At 38.0% G+C, this 15370-nt stretch overlaps 1 protein-coding gene across 3 annotated transcripts; it reads right to left on the bottom strand.

Moving 5' to 3' along the window:
• Window positions 1–2153: 2153 nt before the first annotated feature.
• On the bottom strand, window positions 2154–14677 carry LOC103713571 (outer envelope protein 80, chloroplastic-like). Of its 3 annotated transcripts, none has more exons than XR_003386872.2 (17): window positions 14000–14677; window positions 13224–13317; window positions 12640–12722; window positions 12387–12484; window positions 12215–12284; window positions 11413–11506; window positions 9905–9986; window positions 9688–9723; window positions 6891–7044; window positions 6670–6810; window positions 5693–5763; window positions 5468–5546; window positions 5251–5366; window positions 4731–4878; window positions 3096–3165; window positions 2737–2829; window positions 2154–2653 (listed from the first exon to the last, which is right to left on the bottom strand). XR_003386872.2 is itself a non-coding variant. In XM_008800551.3 (17 exons), the coding sequence occupies exons 2-17, from the start codon at window positions 13803–13805 to the stop codon at window positions 2499–2501; spliced, it is 1500 nt and encodes a 499-aa protein (XP_008798773.1). In that variant the 5' UTR covers window positions 13806–13930; window positions 14000–14378; the 3' UTR covers window positions 2154–2498. The 3 variants fall into 3 exon arrangements, 2 of the variants coding, with proteins under 2 accessions (XP_008798773.1, XP_008798772.2); XM_008800551.3 differs by lacking the exon at window positions 2737–2829 and adding an exon at window positions 13797–13930 and having other exon boundaries at window positions 14000–14378; XM_008800550.4 differs by lacking the exon at window positions 2737–2829 and having other exon boundaries at window positions 14000–14674.
• Window positions 14678–15370: the final 693 nt, after the last annotated feature.

The following is a 15370-nucleotide window of genomic DNA, read 5'->3' as shown; positions in this document are numbered from 1 at the left end:
GGCCGGCCCGCCGTCGCGGCCCCCTCCCGAGGCCCCCCCTCCCCCGCGGTCGCCGCGGCACACCGTCCCGGCCCCCTCCGAGCCTCTCCTCCCCCGCGGTCGCCGCGGCACGCCGTTCCGGCCCCCCTCCCCCGCGGTCGTTGGGGCCCGCCGTCCCGGCCCCCTCCCGAGCCCCCCTCCCCCGCGGTCGTCGGGGCCCGATGTCCCGGCCCCCTCCCGAGCCCCCCTCCTCCCGCGGCAGCCGCGGCCCGCCATCCCGGCCCCCCTCCCGCGGCCGCCGTGGCCCGGCCCCCCTTCTGGCGCCGCCGGCTTCGCGGGAGAAGAAGAAAGGAGAAGAAGGAAAGAGAGGAAGGAAGGAGAAGAAGAGAAGAAAAAAGAAAAGAAAAAAAAGAGAAGAAAAGGAAAGAAAAAAAAGAGAAGAAAAAAAAAAGAAAAGGAAAGAAAAAAAAAAGAAAAAAAAATAAAATATGTATATAAATGAACGAATAAATAAATAAATAAAATAATTAATAAATATATTTCAATGAAATAAAATAATAAATAAAAATATTAGTAATTATTTAACCAATTTCTTCACCTAGTTAGAAAATTTGTTAGAGAAATAAATGGTCATCAAAAGAGTAAAAAATTAGTTTATACTAATAATTATAATATTTTATATATTTATTATTGTATTATACTATAAATATAATATAATATAATATTATGTTATGTTAACTAATTTAATATTATTTTAAATTATTATTCTATAGTATACAATGTTATAGTAATATATTATAATAATATTATGTTACATTACATTAATATTATACTATATTATATATTTATATATTAATATATATTATATTTTATTATGCACTATTGTATAATACTAGTAATGTTCTTTATGGTCATTTTGTCATACAAAAGTACTTTCTCAGTTTGTTTACCAAACAAATGTTAAAGTGCCACAGCACTTTAGAAATGTAGTTACCAAACAGCAAACAGCTTTTTATAAAAGCTCTACTTCCAACAGCTCTACTTCTAACAGCTCTATTTCCAACAGCTCTACTGCCAACAGCTCCCCCAAACAGGGCCTTAGTAAGTGTGAAGGCAAATGCTGATTTTGACTCCATGCTTGCTCTACCCATCCAATCAGATCCTCCATTATGACTGATGCATCTCATGTTTCTTTTCATAGACTATTTATATTATAATGGTTGTATTAATCATATGATTGGTTGGATAGTGGTGATAATTCTACTGCTGAGAGCATTCATAACCAGGCAATGACTTCAGCCACACTTTTTCTTAAGAGCCACGGAACATGTTCAATAGCACTTATACCATCAAACGTAGAAAATGCAGTGAACACTTGGCAAAGACTGTTGCAGCCACCATATAACCTGGTAATCATGATCTAACTGCACAAGCATTACCGCTTGCTTGTATATTAACCAACCTTAGCCGTCGCCATGTACAAGCTACGGAAGAGCTCGAATCCTTTTATTGTAAACAGCCGAAGAGTCGGAAAAAGCTCAAACTTATGGATGGGCTTAGCATGGCTTTGGGCTTGGACTTTCCCAGCCCTGAATGAGTCGCAAAAAACGAGGAATGCGCAAATCAATTTATATTATAACTCTTTTAAAACTGATTAAACCTCGGCCACTTCAAGACTTCTGACGGATAGCTTACATTTATCCAATTTCTAAAACGAAACCAAATCCTCATCTCCCCCCTTCTCAGCGTTTCCTCCCTCCTCTCTAAGGCCTCAGGCCGCACCGGGCTTAGGGCCAGGCCAATGCCTTAAAACAAAACCCATTTCCAGCCCTACCCTGCCTGGAATTAAAGCCGGCTGAGATCGGATCATACAAATCTAGAGTAATTATCGATGGTGATTGCATAAATCACGCAAATCTAGAACATACACTAGCAGTAATATAACCACAACCTGGAGATACACATCTTACTTACCTGCAGCACGCCAATCCTTCAATGAGCCATGCCCACAACCTCAGCTTAGACTAGTTCAAAATTAGGACTACTGAAAATGAAAGAATTCTTGGAATACATGCATAGCACCAGCATAGGCAATAAACGGGTAACTTTCGATCAGGGAAATAGAGCTTGCAGCTCCTCAATGACTTTACCAGATGTGCAGAGCACCCAGGATATGATCCAAAATTTTCTAAGTTCATCTTAAATATGATTGCGAGCTGTGTAAGGTACATGATCCAAAATTTGAAATATCTATCTATACATTATAAACCTTCTCATGTCTTGCTCTAGGAACAAAACTCTGCAATAAAAACAGCTTCATGCTCGTACAAGGCCAATGAAAGAAAGCCTGCGATATATACTGTAAAACATGTCCTCATACAGCCCTGGAGGAGGAGAAAAAAATAAAATGCGATGTATTTTCCTGAAGATGTGATACCGATACCTGAATCGCTAGAAAAACTAACACCATAAAAAGAATTTAGCATAGATCCAACGGGCCAAGGGAGAAAAGGAAGGAATTAGTTGCGATAGCCAACTCCAAAGTGGAACCTCCTTGCTAATTTGTCATTAAACCCATATTCTAGGCGCAGGGGCCCTAGGGGTGAGTCTACACGAATGCCAGCCCCAAAGCCACGACCATTCCCAGGTTTTCCCCTTGCTCCAGCTGGATCACCTGATCAAGCAACAACAAGAAGCGAGATGATGAGATCAAGTGATGAGCGTTATTCATATTATGCCTTGCTTTTTTTGAACTACCTTCATTAGTTATTGTTACAGAAAATATTACCAACTCCTGAAATGCCACTATTGGTGTGATACAATACCACAAATACATGAATTAGAAACATCCTGCATATAACACCTACATTGTTATCTTAACAATAAACACAATTCTTCTACCATAAAAGGCAGAAAAAAAGATGTGGCTAAGACCATAATACAAAAGCAAAGGACAAAAAATGAAGTATTTCCCCAGCAGATGATAAAATCTAAAAGCCCACAGAAACAGTGCTTTTTAACCAATGCCTAGTTTATGTTGTTTTCTTCAGTAGCTTATGGACAAGCATGATAGAAAATGAAAAATAGGGGGTAAAGTATTTGAATATAGGGTTTACCACGCACTGTAGGGCCTGAACCAAGATCATTTCCATAGTCCGCAAATAGCACGCCTTCTACTGGCCCAAACTATAAAGAAACAGAATAAAATAAACAAGCAGGCAATTATATAAACAAATGGAATAAACTAAACAGAAACATCATAATGGATGTGCATGTATGTGCATATGCACGCATGCTCGTCCGTATTTACTCATAGGACCAGATTCTGATGATTTGCAGGGAATGATTCAGGATAGATCCAGCATCTACATTACAAACATATTTACTACAGCTGATATAATATGATTTAAACAAGAAAAAAGAATGTGCAAGATTTAGAATTCAAGCAGTGAAGTTTTAAGGTTGAAACTGAACTATAGTGAGGAGTTATAACAGAAGGATGAGTTAAATTTCTATATAGCAAACCAAGTAGCAGTCTTTGAAACATAGAGATAAATATGCAGGCGAAAATCAGCAGCCCAAATTCCTAAACAAACAAGTTCAGTTAAATGGTTTGTCTATCACTTGTTGCAGATCAAGATATTGAATGTTTGCATGAGGCCTAACAGTGGAAGCAACAAAGTTGTACTGCAAAGAAACAAGCCTTGATGTGTTCACATCAATGGAGCTCTTTGCTTCAACTCAGAAAGGTAAGTTACGTATCAATGGCTTCACATTGGCGAATAAGAAAAGGCCAATGCCATACAAATATCCCCAGACCTGTAAATTTTGAGAAAGATGAGGTGATGATTTAACTAGCTGAGCTGCTCCTGCCTATGTCCCCATCCAGATAGGATGACAGGCCTCCATGGAAGCTCACTGACCGTAAGGGTTTCACAGTGTCTTCATTTTACAAGTTTCTGAAAAAGGGAGGGTTGGTTGTCCTTATTACAGTTGTTTGTGTAAGATGGGGACACCTTAAGAAAATCAAAATCTTCCGATGGTTGGCTCTTCAAAATTGAATTCACACCATGGATCCCTTAGCTAGAAAAGGATGGGTGTCGGATCAGGCCTGCATGCTTTGAGGGAGCGCAGAAGAATCTTTTAAACCTATCCTCATTCACTGCTCATTTGCAAGAGAGATTTGGAACAAACTTCAGTCTGCAGTGGGAGTTAAAGGATGACCTGCCACCCTTCCCCTGGCTTGGACGCCTTGGAGGAAAGCAAGAGTTAACCTGCTATACATCGAGCTTGGGATCAGATGCCCCATGTTGCTTGCTGTCCTCCGTGGACTGAATGCAATACAACGGTCTTAGTTGTGCTGGAATCGGCTTGAAGACTTTCATTACCTAGAGACAACTTTGTTCTACAAAACATGTTCAAAGTCAATCTGATGTAACTCAAAAGCTAAATTTTTGATGTAGCGGCTGTATATTCTTTTCATAACTAATAAATGAAGGAAACTCGATTTCCTCCTTATTTTCACACACAAAAAAAAAGAAGGAAAAAGCAAGTTCAAGTTAGCTGATTAGGAAGTATTATATCATTGGTGATTTCTGCTCCAGTTTTGGTTATTAGCAATGGAGGTTTAAACCTTCTAATAGAGAATAAAATACAATCCACTAATAAACCCTTATTCTAAAAGTTCACCAGAAAAATCAACCGGCAAAGAAGTAGCAATTTGAAATAAGGGGACGCAAGAATCAAATTACCATGCGAAATGAGATTTCTCCACTGCCAACCATGTATGAGCGACCAGAACCCACAGCACCTTCTTCATAACCCCTGACACTGTTTATCCCTCCAATGGCGAATGCTTCATGAGGCGGAAAATTTCCAATAACATGGCCTCCAGATACACTACAGCATTGAAAGGCTGATGAGTATAACGAAAAATGGCACTGAAGTGGTGGCTCATGAAATGGAGCTAAACCTACAGTTGAGCAGCCTCATCAATACCCACTTATTAACTCTTCCATTAAATCAAGTGATGACCCATCATATTCTCTCTTTTTTCAAAAAAAGAAAGGGGCGGTTCACTGAGTTAAAAGAAAAGTTAAATAAAAAAGGAATAGGAAAATATTTTGAGAACAGCTATTTAGCAAACAAGGTTCGACATGTCCAAGAGCAATGCTGCCAAGAATATTATTTAGCTAACAAAGCACAAAAATGACAAAATGGTATCAATGAAGATCTTTGATATCAAAAGATCAAAGGCATGTGATGTCATACCTTAAAACAAGTCGAGCAGGCCCAATCTCATATCCTTGCCTAGCACGAGCACTCACTCGATTGAAACATAACCACTCAGGAAGAACAGGAAGACCTTGTTCCATGTTGAACACAAACTGCAGTAAGGTGGTTATGGAAGGCTAGATGAGACAAGGGCAAAGAAAACATGTATTTCGAATGGTTTATCTTAACAAATGTTTGAGATGAAAGAACTAACTGTTGAGGAGCTATGATCACCAGAATCTGTATAGACACCTTCAAACTTTGCAATTAGCATGTCATCATAACCATTGCCACTGCAATATACAAGGAAGGGATAAAATTCAATGAAGATATAAAAATAGATAAATTAAGCGAAATACTATGATGAGACCATGATGTAGTTAAGTAGTCTATATCAAGGTTCAAATATCCAGAAAGAGAAAAACAAGGCCCCAAATACCTTGCAGTTAATGGACTGTTGTAAATGTCTCTGATTATTGGATTGCCTCTATCATCACGAGCACCAGCATGCTAAGAATAATAAGAATTATTACAAGCAAATGTGATGTAAGAGGAAAATAAACAAGACATCATACAATGAAGCAAGGATCAAAGAAAGAAAATAACTGAAAATTCATAAGATTTTTTCAAAAAAAAAAAAACCTATTATTCAAAGCTTGACCATTATAGTCATGTTTATATTCGTTCCTGTGGTCGAAATTGAAAGTCATGATATTATTTTAGAGATGTGATAATACGAATGATAGAACCTATGGTATCAGTACAATATGCAAGTCATGATGCCATGGATTAGGCCACAAATCTATCGATGCAATCCCTGCAAATAGATCATAGAGATATTTCAAGGTCATGCAAAACTTTGTTTACAGCTTTCTTTCATAATTCATGTGCGATTGTGCCAAAGATTTCTGTAACAAATACGATCATGTTTCAAGAAGCTTCTCTTCTAAGAAACGTATGCTTTAAACTATAATATGTTTGGAGTTGGAGAAAATTAACCATGCACATGATCACTGTCAGACATCATTATCATTTACTCCACTAATCGAGGAAAAAAGTTTACTTAGTTGATAACTACAAGCAAGCTTCTTTAACTGCAATCTTTCATCACTACATGTTGGTATTTGCATCACCAGTTTCATATACATGTTGGGAGATAAATCATTTCCAACAATAGTAGAATCTTGGGAAATGTTGACATAGCAACAAAGGTATATGCCAGACAGGTTCTGGATATGCAGAAAAGATGGAAGCAGCCCAGAAAATCATATGCAATGAGTGTTAACATCAAATACAGGCCAAATGGGGAAAAACAGACTTTTATTCAGAAACATTAGCAGATGCAATTGTCAACACAACGACATAAGATGAAAAGTCAACACCAAGAATTATTCTAAATTATTTCAAAGAAAGTACCTGAAAAATAAGCCCAAGTGTTCCACTCCACTTGGGCCTGAAAGGCCGACTATACTCAATTCCAGCAGTAACTCGTGCAATTGTGAGGCCACCACGAGCAGATACGATATTCCCATGAACAAGCGATGGAGTCCTAGAATTCTAGTACAAAATTTGCACCCCTCAAATTAATAATTATTATAGTGTGATGCGCACATGCACCAGGAGCACATAAAGATTACCTGAATCATGATTGCTCTAGATGTCCTCTTATTGTCTCCTTCAATCCATGGGTCAGTATACTTTATGCGAAATATTGAATCAATTTGCCCCCTTTCCAGTGAAAAGTTGAGTTTTTGGTTCCTACCAAAAACATTCCTATGCGAATATGCAAAGCTGCAACAAAATTCACATATGAGCAGAACAGCAGAATACAAACTTCTTGTAATTCAACTACATCCTAAATGTCAGATCCCGGGCAAAGAAAGAAAATTATTTTGCACGGTGATTATGTTATATAAAAAGCTAGCACTATACACACTTATAGCATCTCTTTTAGATAATATCAGTAATTTGTCTAAAGCTGAGAAAGGCGACATGACTCGAAGTACAGAAATACAACATAATACAACCAGCCCTCCACTGTTAAGGAAATATAGTGCAGGCAAAGCAAATGCAACCTTAAAAACCCTCTTAGATAGTATTTAGTTTCTTATTAAATGAAAGAGCCCATTAGTTTCTCTTAAATGAATGAAATAATCTTATCTCAAGTATGCTAAATACAAGCCTAACCCAAGTGATAAACATTCAAGGAAGAATGAAACACCATATTTAATTAGATACTGTAATAGTCTTTTCCGAAGCTATATTGTATAATGCTACTAGTTCTAGTAAGTGACTATAGCAGAGCCATAATGTCTAACTGCTTGAGAAAAGTTCAATATTGAGTAAACGTCATTTAATTGACTATCCGCTGCAAAAGCATTAAGTTTATTCAAATTAATGAGGAAGCATCTATTCATAAGTTATCAATCACATTAACATCAATTGCTGCTCAGTTGAAAATTAGCAAAAGATGTGAAGTTGTCATAACAGGCTAAAATATATTTCACACAGAAGGTATTCATTATTTTCCAAAAACATCCATTGCAATCTAATGTTATACCCATGACAAGGGACTCATAGTAATTAGCAGCAATCTTTCAACCAGGCAACATTATCCTATCCAAACACTTTATATCTCAAATTGACTCACCGGACCCCATGACAACACACTAGCACCCACAAGCAGTATGCTAAAGCACGTCATGAATTCCACAAGCACTTCCATTACATGGGACTAGGTGTAACCATAATGAGCATGCCAATAATAAGTATACATAGGATTAGCAAATAATTCAAGAGCACGCTAAGAAACTCTTCCAAAGAAACTAGCCTTTGGAATTCTTAACAAACCTAACATGGAAAATGACATGCACGAGGTCCACTGATGCGCTGTGGATGTTTTTAGAAAAGAATAGTCTGCAGCATCTACAAATTCAGAGCATTTTATTTCCAATGTTCAAGTTTAAATATGTATTACTTGCCCTCAAACATACTTTATGGATCATACAACGGTCGATCCACTATCTGAAGCAAGATGGAACCAACAATCTAACATTTTAGGTCAAGGGCAAGGTGAACACTAAAAAATGTACAATATGACATTTTGAACCTGAAACGACGTCTCTCTTGGCTTATGAGATTCTAACATATGACTTGATGAGATAGCTGAACTCCAAAATTCATCTCCGTGGAAAGGACTCAGGCTAGAAGAATGATTGGAGATGAATAGCCACATATTTGAAGAAGCCTCCTCTATAGTGGTTGAATGAGCAAATGAAAAGGTATAGTACCAGTTATAGAATGCTGGTTAGGGATGTTGTTAGATTACTAGGAACAAAGATTGATACTTTGGCATCTCCTGTCTTCAGAGGAGACTCAGCAGCAAACTGGCTGGTGAAGAAATATGTCTTATGATGCCCGGATATTATGCGACTATAATTTTTGTTTTGAGATTACGGAACTAGTGGGTTAAGACATGCAGTCTCCAGATAGGAAATTCAGCAATTTTGGTGTCAAAATAATGTATTCAAAAATCTGATTGAGTTATTGATCTAATGTTACAAAGGCAGTAGCAGGCACGTGCATAAGCTTCTCGCTTGGGGTATAAAAACAGTTGGAAACAGACTGTCTTGATAACATGAAACTTTTCAAAAGCAAGCTACAAGTGCAGGTTGAAGAGTATAGGATGCATGGAATGTTGTACTGCCCCGAACTACCCAGTTCGGGGCGTACTGAGCCATACAAGGGGCGGATCGGCATGGTTTCACCCCTCATTTCGAAAAAACAGCAAGGAAGGAAAAGAGGGAGAAGAAAAGAGAGGAAGAGAGATAGAGAGGGGAGGAGGGATGGAGGGAGAGAGTAGGAGAGGAAGGGAGGGAGGGAGGGAGTGGGAGGTGGAGGGAGCCAAAACAGGGGGAGGAGGCCCCATTGTTTATTTCAGGGCTTCGAACTAAAGTCGACAAGTGCTGCTGAGAAGCCCCGACCCTTGTTTCGTTCAAAATAGGAGAACTGATGGCCCCTCCGCCTCTCTCTTCCCCCCCCCCCCCCCCCCTCAATCTCTCTTCCCCTCCCTTCCTCCCTCCCTCTCTCTCTTCTTCTCTTTCCTTCTCCCTCTTCCCCCTCTCCCGCCGGCTTTGCTATGTCGGTATGGCCTGGAACAGAATGGCACAGTACTACACCATACCGTAGTGCCAGGCAGCCGATATGGATCTTGGTACCAGCACATCATACCTTGACAAGATGTATTGAAATGTTGGTTCAACAAGGTGCAAAGTTTATGCAAATTAACTTGATTATAGGACGTAAGAAAAATGTCAACCAATATATCATGCAGAAGATCAATGCCAAATGGATAAGGTTACAATGCTAATGGCAAAAATTCGGAAACAAATCGCATTGATGAAATTAAAAAAAAAAATAAATATTTAATATTACCTGCCAATCAATCCTGCAAGAGGGCCATTTGTTATCCTACAAATATAAGCAAGAAATTATTAATACAAGATGGCCAAATATTAAGAGATCAAATACAAAAAATATGTAATGCATTTCTTTTGTGGCTATCTATTATCCTAAAAATGTCACAACAAGTAATTATTAATAGAGGAAGGCCAGCAATTAACAGATGAAATTTCTTTAGAGCATCACTTACCCATATGAAATTCCACCACCTGCAGAGAAACCACCACTAGGACGCTCAACAAGATTCATTACTAAATCAACCTTGCGTGGATCTGCAAAAGTCCAAAAGGGTAGGAATGTCAAATGTAGAGTCAAAAAAAGCAAATAATATTGCTCATGATTTGCTTTCAGCAGCAACTGGTGAGGATGTTAAGATGGCTTGCAATGTGTAAAAGTAACTGCACAAGAGAAAAGATTTATCAACTGCTTGCAAATTGCAAGCACAGAATCTAGAGCCTATCAAATTTTCTATAATGACAAAATGCAAAGCACACAACACAGATTCACAAAGTTACATACCAATAAGTAGCTATAAAAACACTGCCCAGCTAAAGAGATAAAAGACCCAAGTACCCATCAAGTATTCAAGTCTCAGCGGGGCGTCCTATAGGACATTGGGAAAGAGCACTATCACAAGTGTTGGGATGGGGACCATCCCACCATCGTCCCAGCTTCATGTTAAGCTCATCTCAGGACATCCTCCATCCCAAGTGTCAGGATAGGGCAAGATGAAGGCACGTCCAATTCCACTAAAAAAAGGGGATGGCCCCGTCCCATGGGATTTGAATCATTGGTATCCATAAAATGTGTACTTTCCTTCTTGTCCCATGTATACTAATCTTTGACCCTTATGTATATTGAGCAATAGCACTCGCCCTTTTAAATGTGGAACAAAAATTTAGCCCAATTTTCCTATTCACAGAACAACCATCACTAGAGCAGGGAAGCTTCAGCTTTAGAGTCTGCAACTTCATTGAACCACCTGAGTGTAGCTCAGGAAGCAATGGCCTACTTCGTGAAGATTCACCATCAAACAGGGGTTGAAAATTTTGTCTTCATTTGGTTTTGCACCTCATACGAACTGCTGCATTTGATTTATCTTTCAGTTCATCGATCTATCTGTGCTGGCAATTCATTTGTCCCAGCCTAGTGCTACAAATTACATAGATTGTTTCATATTATAGAGGTTGCTGTTTTCTTTTTAATTATTTTGCACCTCTTGGAAAATTGTAGATGCTATTGATGTACTGTGGCTTAGTTATCCAAATTTAGCAGCAAGTTACTCCACATATTACATGTATCCTCCCTCATTGCTTCATCTCCAGCTCCAGCTTCCTGCTCCTACATGCCAAAACTGATCTTAACTTTTAAAATTGAAACCAGTTGATGGTCTTGCATGCTTGAAGCATAGTTAATTCCTTGATATGGTCAGGTCAACTTGTTCATATTAATAGCTTAATATCGCTTAAGCAGCATTTCAGCACTTGATACTTTAACACAATAAGAAATCTGGGGTGAACTTTTTGAGCTGGAAATCAGTATGCATAATTTTAAATCCGCTGCAAATGTTGTATAATCAAAAATGCACAAAAATAGATAAATACATGGTTGATAGGCAAAATTTGTGATTACAATATCCATTGTGAATAGAAGTTAAACTAGAAAAAGAGAAAAAGACAACTAACAAAGGTAACTCACCTCCAGTGGGCTGAGGAATAATTGTAACATCTTCCATAATTCCCATTGTCAGTATTGTCTCAACATCTCTTTTTCCTTGTAGTCTACTGTATACCTAATGCAGAAAGTGTTGAAAAGATAAACACCTTATAAGCCAAAATGGATAAGAACACAACCATATATTTCAATATAAGATATAGTCATTCTCCTAACTAATGTGAGACACAAACATATGGAACAAATAAGTATATTTTTCTGGATAAAATATAGTTGCTCTCTCAACTAGAGCACATGAGTAGCAAGCACACAGTTTTTATTTTTTCCATGCTAATTATGTTAAGGTCATGTTAATTTGTCTTGCAACAACCAAGGGGGAAAAAAGAAACATGAGCCAATTTTGATATCACTGTGGTTTAATCTTCTTGCCGTGAAAAAAGTATTTAATTTTTCCAAAAATGACATATGTTGCCATGTCCAGATATATATGCACAAAGTTAGAGATTATTTACTCAAAACAGCAAAGCAGTTGCAGTATCTCTTTTAAGGCATCAATCTTTGGAAAGTTGGTTTGTATATTATGATTTGTACCTCAGACATAAATGCATCTTCAGCATTGCACAACCTCTGAACTTTCTTTATAAGGAAAAAAATAAACAAAGCACAAGCCATAACAACAATCATCATAACCATCAAGATATATCCCAACAAAACAAAAGATAAACCTATTTGAGATATAGTAAAGAAATTCAATCCCATTCAGGGATTACAAGCATTGCAATAATGCAGGCTAACAGCCACATAAAATGAAGACCCATGCTTTGACCTGTCCTTTCTTCGTTGTCAGTTGTTGAAGTATAGTCTCTGGCCTTGTCTTCCCTGTAGTTGGTTCACCACTGAATATAACCATAGAGAGACTTAGGGTCAGCAAACATGCAATATAAGTTGTTATAATAATGCTTTTCATGATTCCAAATGCAATAAGATATGATTCTCACGTCCTTCTATCAAGAAACTGAATGACGATGTTATTAACCTCGGCTTCAGAGACTTGCAACCTAAGGATTCCTCCTGAAAGAATCTCGGCATATGAAACCTAAGAAAAAAATCCCACCAAAGAAGGATCAATGACAGATTTAGTATATCTTTTGAAAAAACGCTTAAGAAGTAAAATTACAAGGAAAAAATGACTGCAAATCAGATGCCACTAGAAAACCTATTTCACAGAAGTAAGTGCAGTGGAGTACCAACCAAACCAGATAGTCCACGTTCGTAATACCAGCCATTGATGGATTTAATCACTTGATCCAGATGCCTTATGTTGACTATTTTTCCTGCATAACTTGACACCAATACTTAACTAAGCGCCCAACTGACAATAGCATCAAATGAATGTTGCCAAGGCTAAAGAGTTGAGAGAAAATATATTTTCGCCTGATCATAAGAAAACAATGGAAGATATACTTCCACTCTTTTCATCTAAGACAACTGACTGTCAACCCTCCACCATCTTCATCATGGTCAGGGGGCAGCACTACCAATATCATAGGTCAACAGAGAATTACAGAAGGGAGGGGGTTTATTTAAGAAAAATCACCTATAATCTAGATGGAAGTTGGGAGAAAGGATTTAAACAGTTAGATTTTGATAGAAGATATCGTTAAATGGCAAAAGTAAATAAAGCTGGCCATTAATAGGTGTGATAATTGTAATTATAGTTTTGATTTACATGCTTTTCTTGTGATGATTGCCTTAGTTGCTTAGTCTTATTTTTCCTGTTCTGTGATGGCAGCAAGCCATAAAGCAAATAGATAAGAATAGATGAAAGAACCTACCATATCCATCACGAAATGCATCCTCCAAAAACTTTAAAGGAAGAACATTTGCACCCTCACAAATCAATCCTTGGAACTCCTGATTAGGTTCTACCTGGTATCACATAAAAGAAATTCACAAAATTGTGCCACGAAAAAGCAGATTAATCATAGAATTTTCCTTTACAAGCCTGCAAGGTCCAGCCCTCTAATCATTTAATTCTATCATAAAGAGATTGCTTGAGGGCTAAAACCGAACTGTCTTTAGTAGAAATGAAAATGGGCCTAAATTCTGAACTTCATGAAGTCATTGCTCGTGAGCACTATTTATTTCAGCATCTCATTTGATACCACGAGTACATAGTTAAAGCTATGTATATGTTAAGATTGTATAATGATGCAATCAAATCTTATCACAACCATTGAACACCAACACAAAGAGTGGGTAGTATGATACCCAATGTGTCATGAATTTAAACCGTCTGTATTATGCATTTAAAATTACTTGTTTATTGCACCTAACCTCAACCTTATTTCGGATATTAGAATTAACCAATTGTTAAGAAAAGGGCATTGTAAGCGTCTAAAATCTACCTTTCCCATCTCCAATCCTCATAGATATGATTTTATGAACAACTCATGAAAAGAAGATCGCAAGCTGTAAAGCATTAGTGGCCACGATAACACAAAAAGTCCTTCCTTTTCCCAATCTCCTCCTTGTTTAAACCCTATAAGCACAATTTTTAAATATCTTGAATCCAGGCCGAGAAGGAAACAATCAAAGGACGAGCCCTTACCTGAAAGATCAGCCGGATCCCATCCCGGGTGTCGACGGCAACGGGCATACAGGAGCAAAAGTGCCCGCTCTCGATGATCCGGTGCACGTCCTCCTGCACCTCCCGCACCGTGAGCGCCGAGTTGGGCCGGCACGACTTCAGCGCGCCGGTGGCGACCGCCTCCAGGTCCGCCCGCTCCAAGGCCTCCCCGTCCTTGTTCCGGATCAGCACCTCGCTGATGAGGACCCGCTCCTCGTCCTCCTTCCCGTGCCGCCGAGGGTTCGCCTCCGCCTCCGCCCGCGCCACGGCGAGGGAGGACGAGTAGGGAAAGCTGGGCCTCCATCGGTTGGGAAGAGATGCCACGAATCCATGTATCGCATTTCTAGCTCGGTCGAGATGGAAGGAGAGGTGGTGGCGAGCGAAGGGAAGGGTGGAGAGGAAGGGAACGGGCCGGTGGGCGATCGAAGAGCGAGGAATTTTAATGGAGGAAGACATGAATCGGACGTCTTGGTTTCTCGCCATTGCGATGGAGAAGGGTGGAGGAGAGGGAGGGTGAGGAGTAGAGAAGAAGAACCCTATGGTTCGAGGGCTTCTCTCAAAAAACCCAAGCTTTCCGCCATTACGGAGGGGGCGAAAGCTTCGGGAAGGGGCGTTTTAGGCTCAGCAGCGGGGGCCAGCGACTTAGGCCTGTGGGAGTTTTGGGCGGCCAAAAAGAATTATCTGATCTGCCAAAAATATTTTTAGATAGAAAAAAAAAAAAAATATATATATATATATATATATATATGATAAAAATGTGAAAAAAATTATTTTAGTTATTTTAGAAAACTAAAAATAGTTTTTTTTTTGGATGAAGCACTATCTCGGAGATTTCCGAAAAAACTATTTTGAGCTTTGTTAGAAAAATATTTTTTACCAAATACCTATAATAAAATATAACAATTACATACTTTGTTCTTTTACAAACCTAAAAATCTGTCAGAGTCCTAACAAAAGAACTTAAAAATTAATTTATACTAATAATTATAATATTTTATACTTTTATTATTATATTATACTATAAGTATAATATTATATTACATTATATCATAATATATTAATATATTATGTTAAATAATTTAATATTATGTTATATTATGAAAAATTAATTTATACTAATAATTATAATATTTTGTAACTTTATTATTACTATAAATATAATATTATATTATATTATATCATAATATAGTAATATATTATGTTAAATAATTTAATATTATATTAAGTTATTATGCCATAGTCTACTATACTATATTACTGTATTATAATAATATTATATTACAGTAATATTATACTATATTACATATTTATATATTAATATATGCTCTATTATGTAATAGAGTTTTTGCATGG

This window comes from Phoenix dactylifera, chromosome 1 (assembly GCF_009389715.1).
Source record: "Phoenix dactylifera cultivar Barhee BC4 chromosome 1, palm_55x_up_171113_PBpolish2nd_filt_p, whole genome shotgun sequence".
Lineage (NCBI taxonomy): Eukaryota > Viridiplantae > Streptophyta > Magnoliopsida > Arecales > Arecaceae > Phoenix > Phoenix dactylifera.
This window is presented reverse-complemented; position numbering and strand designations above follow the sequence as displayed.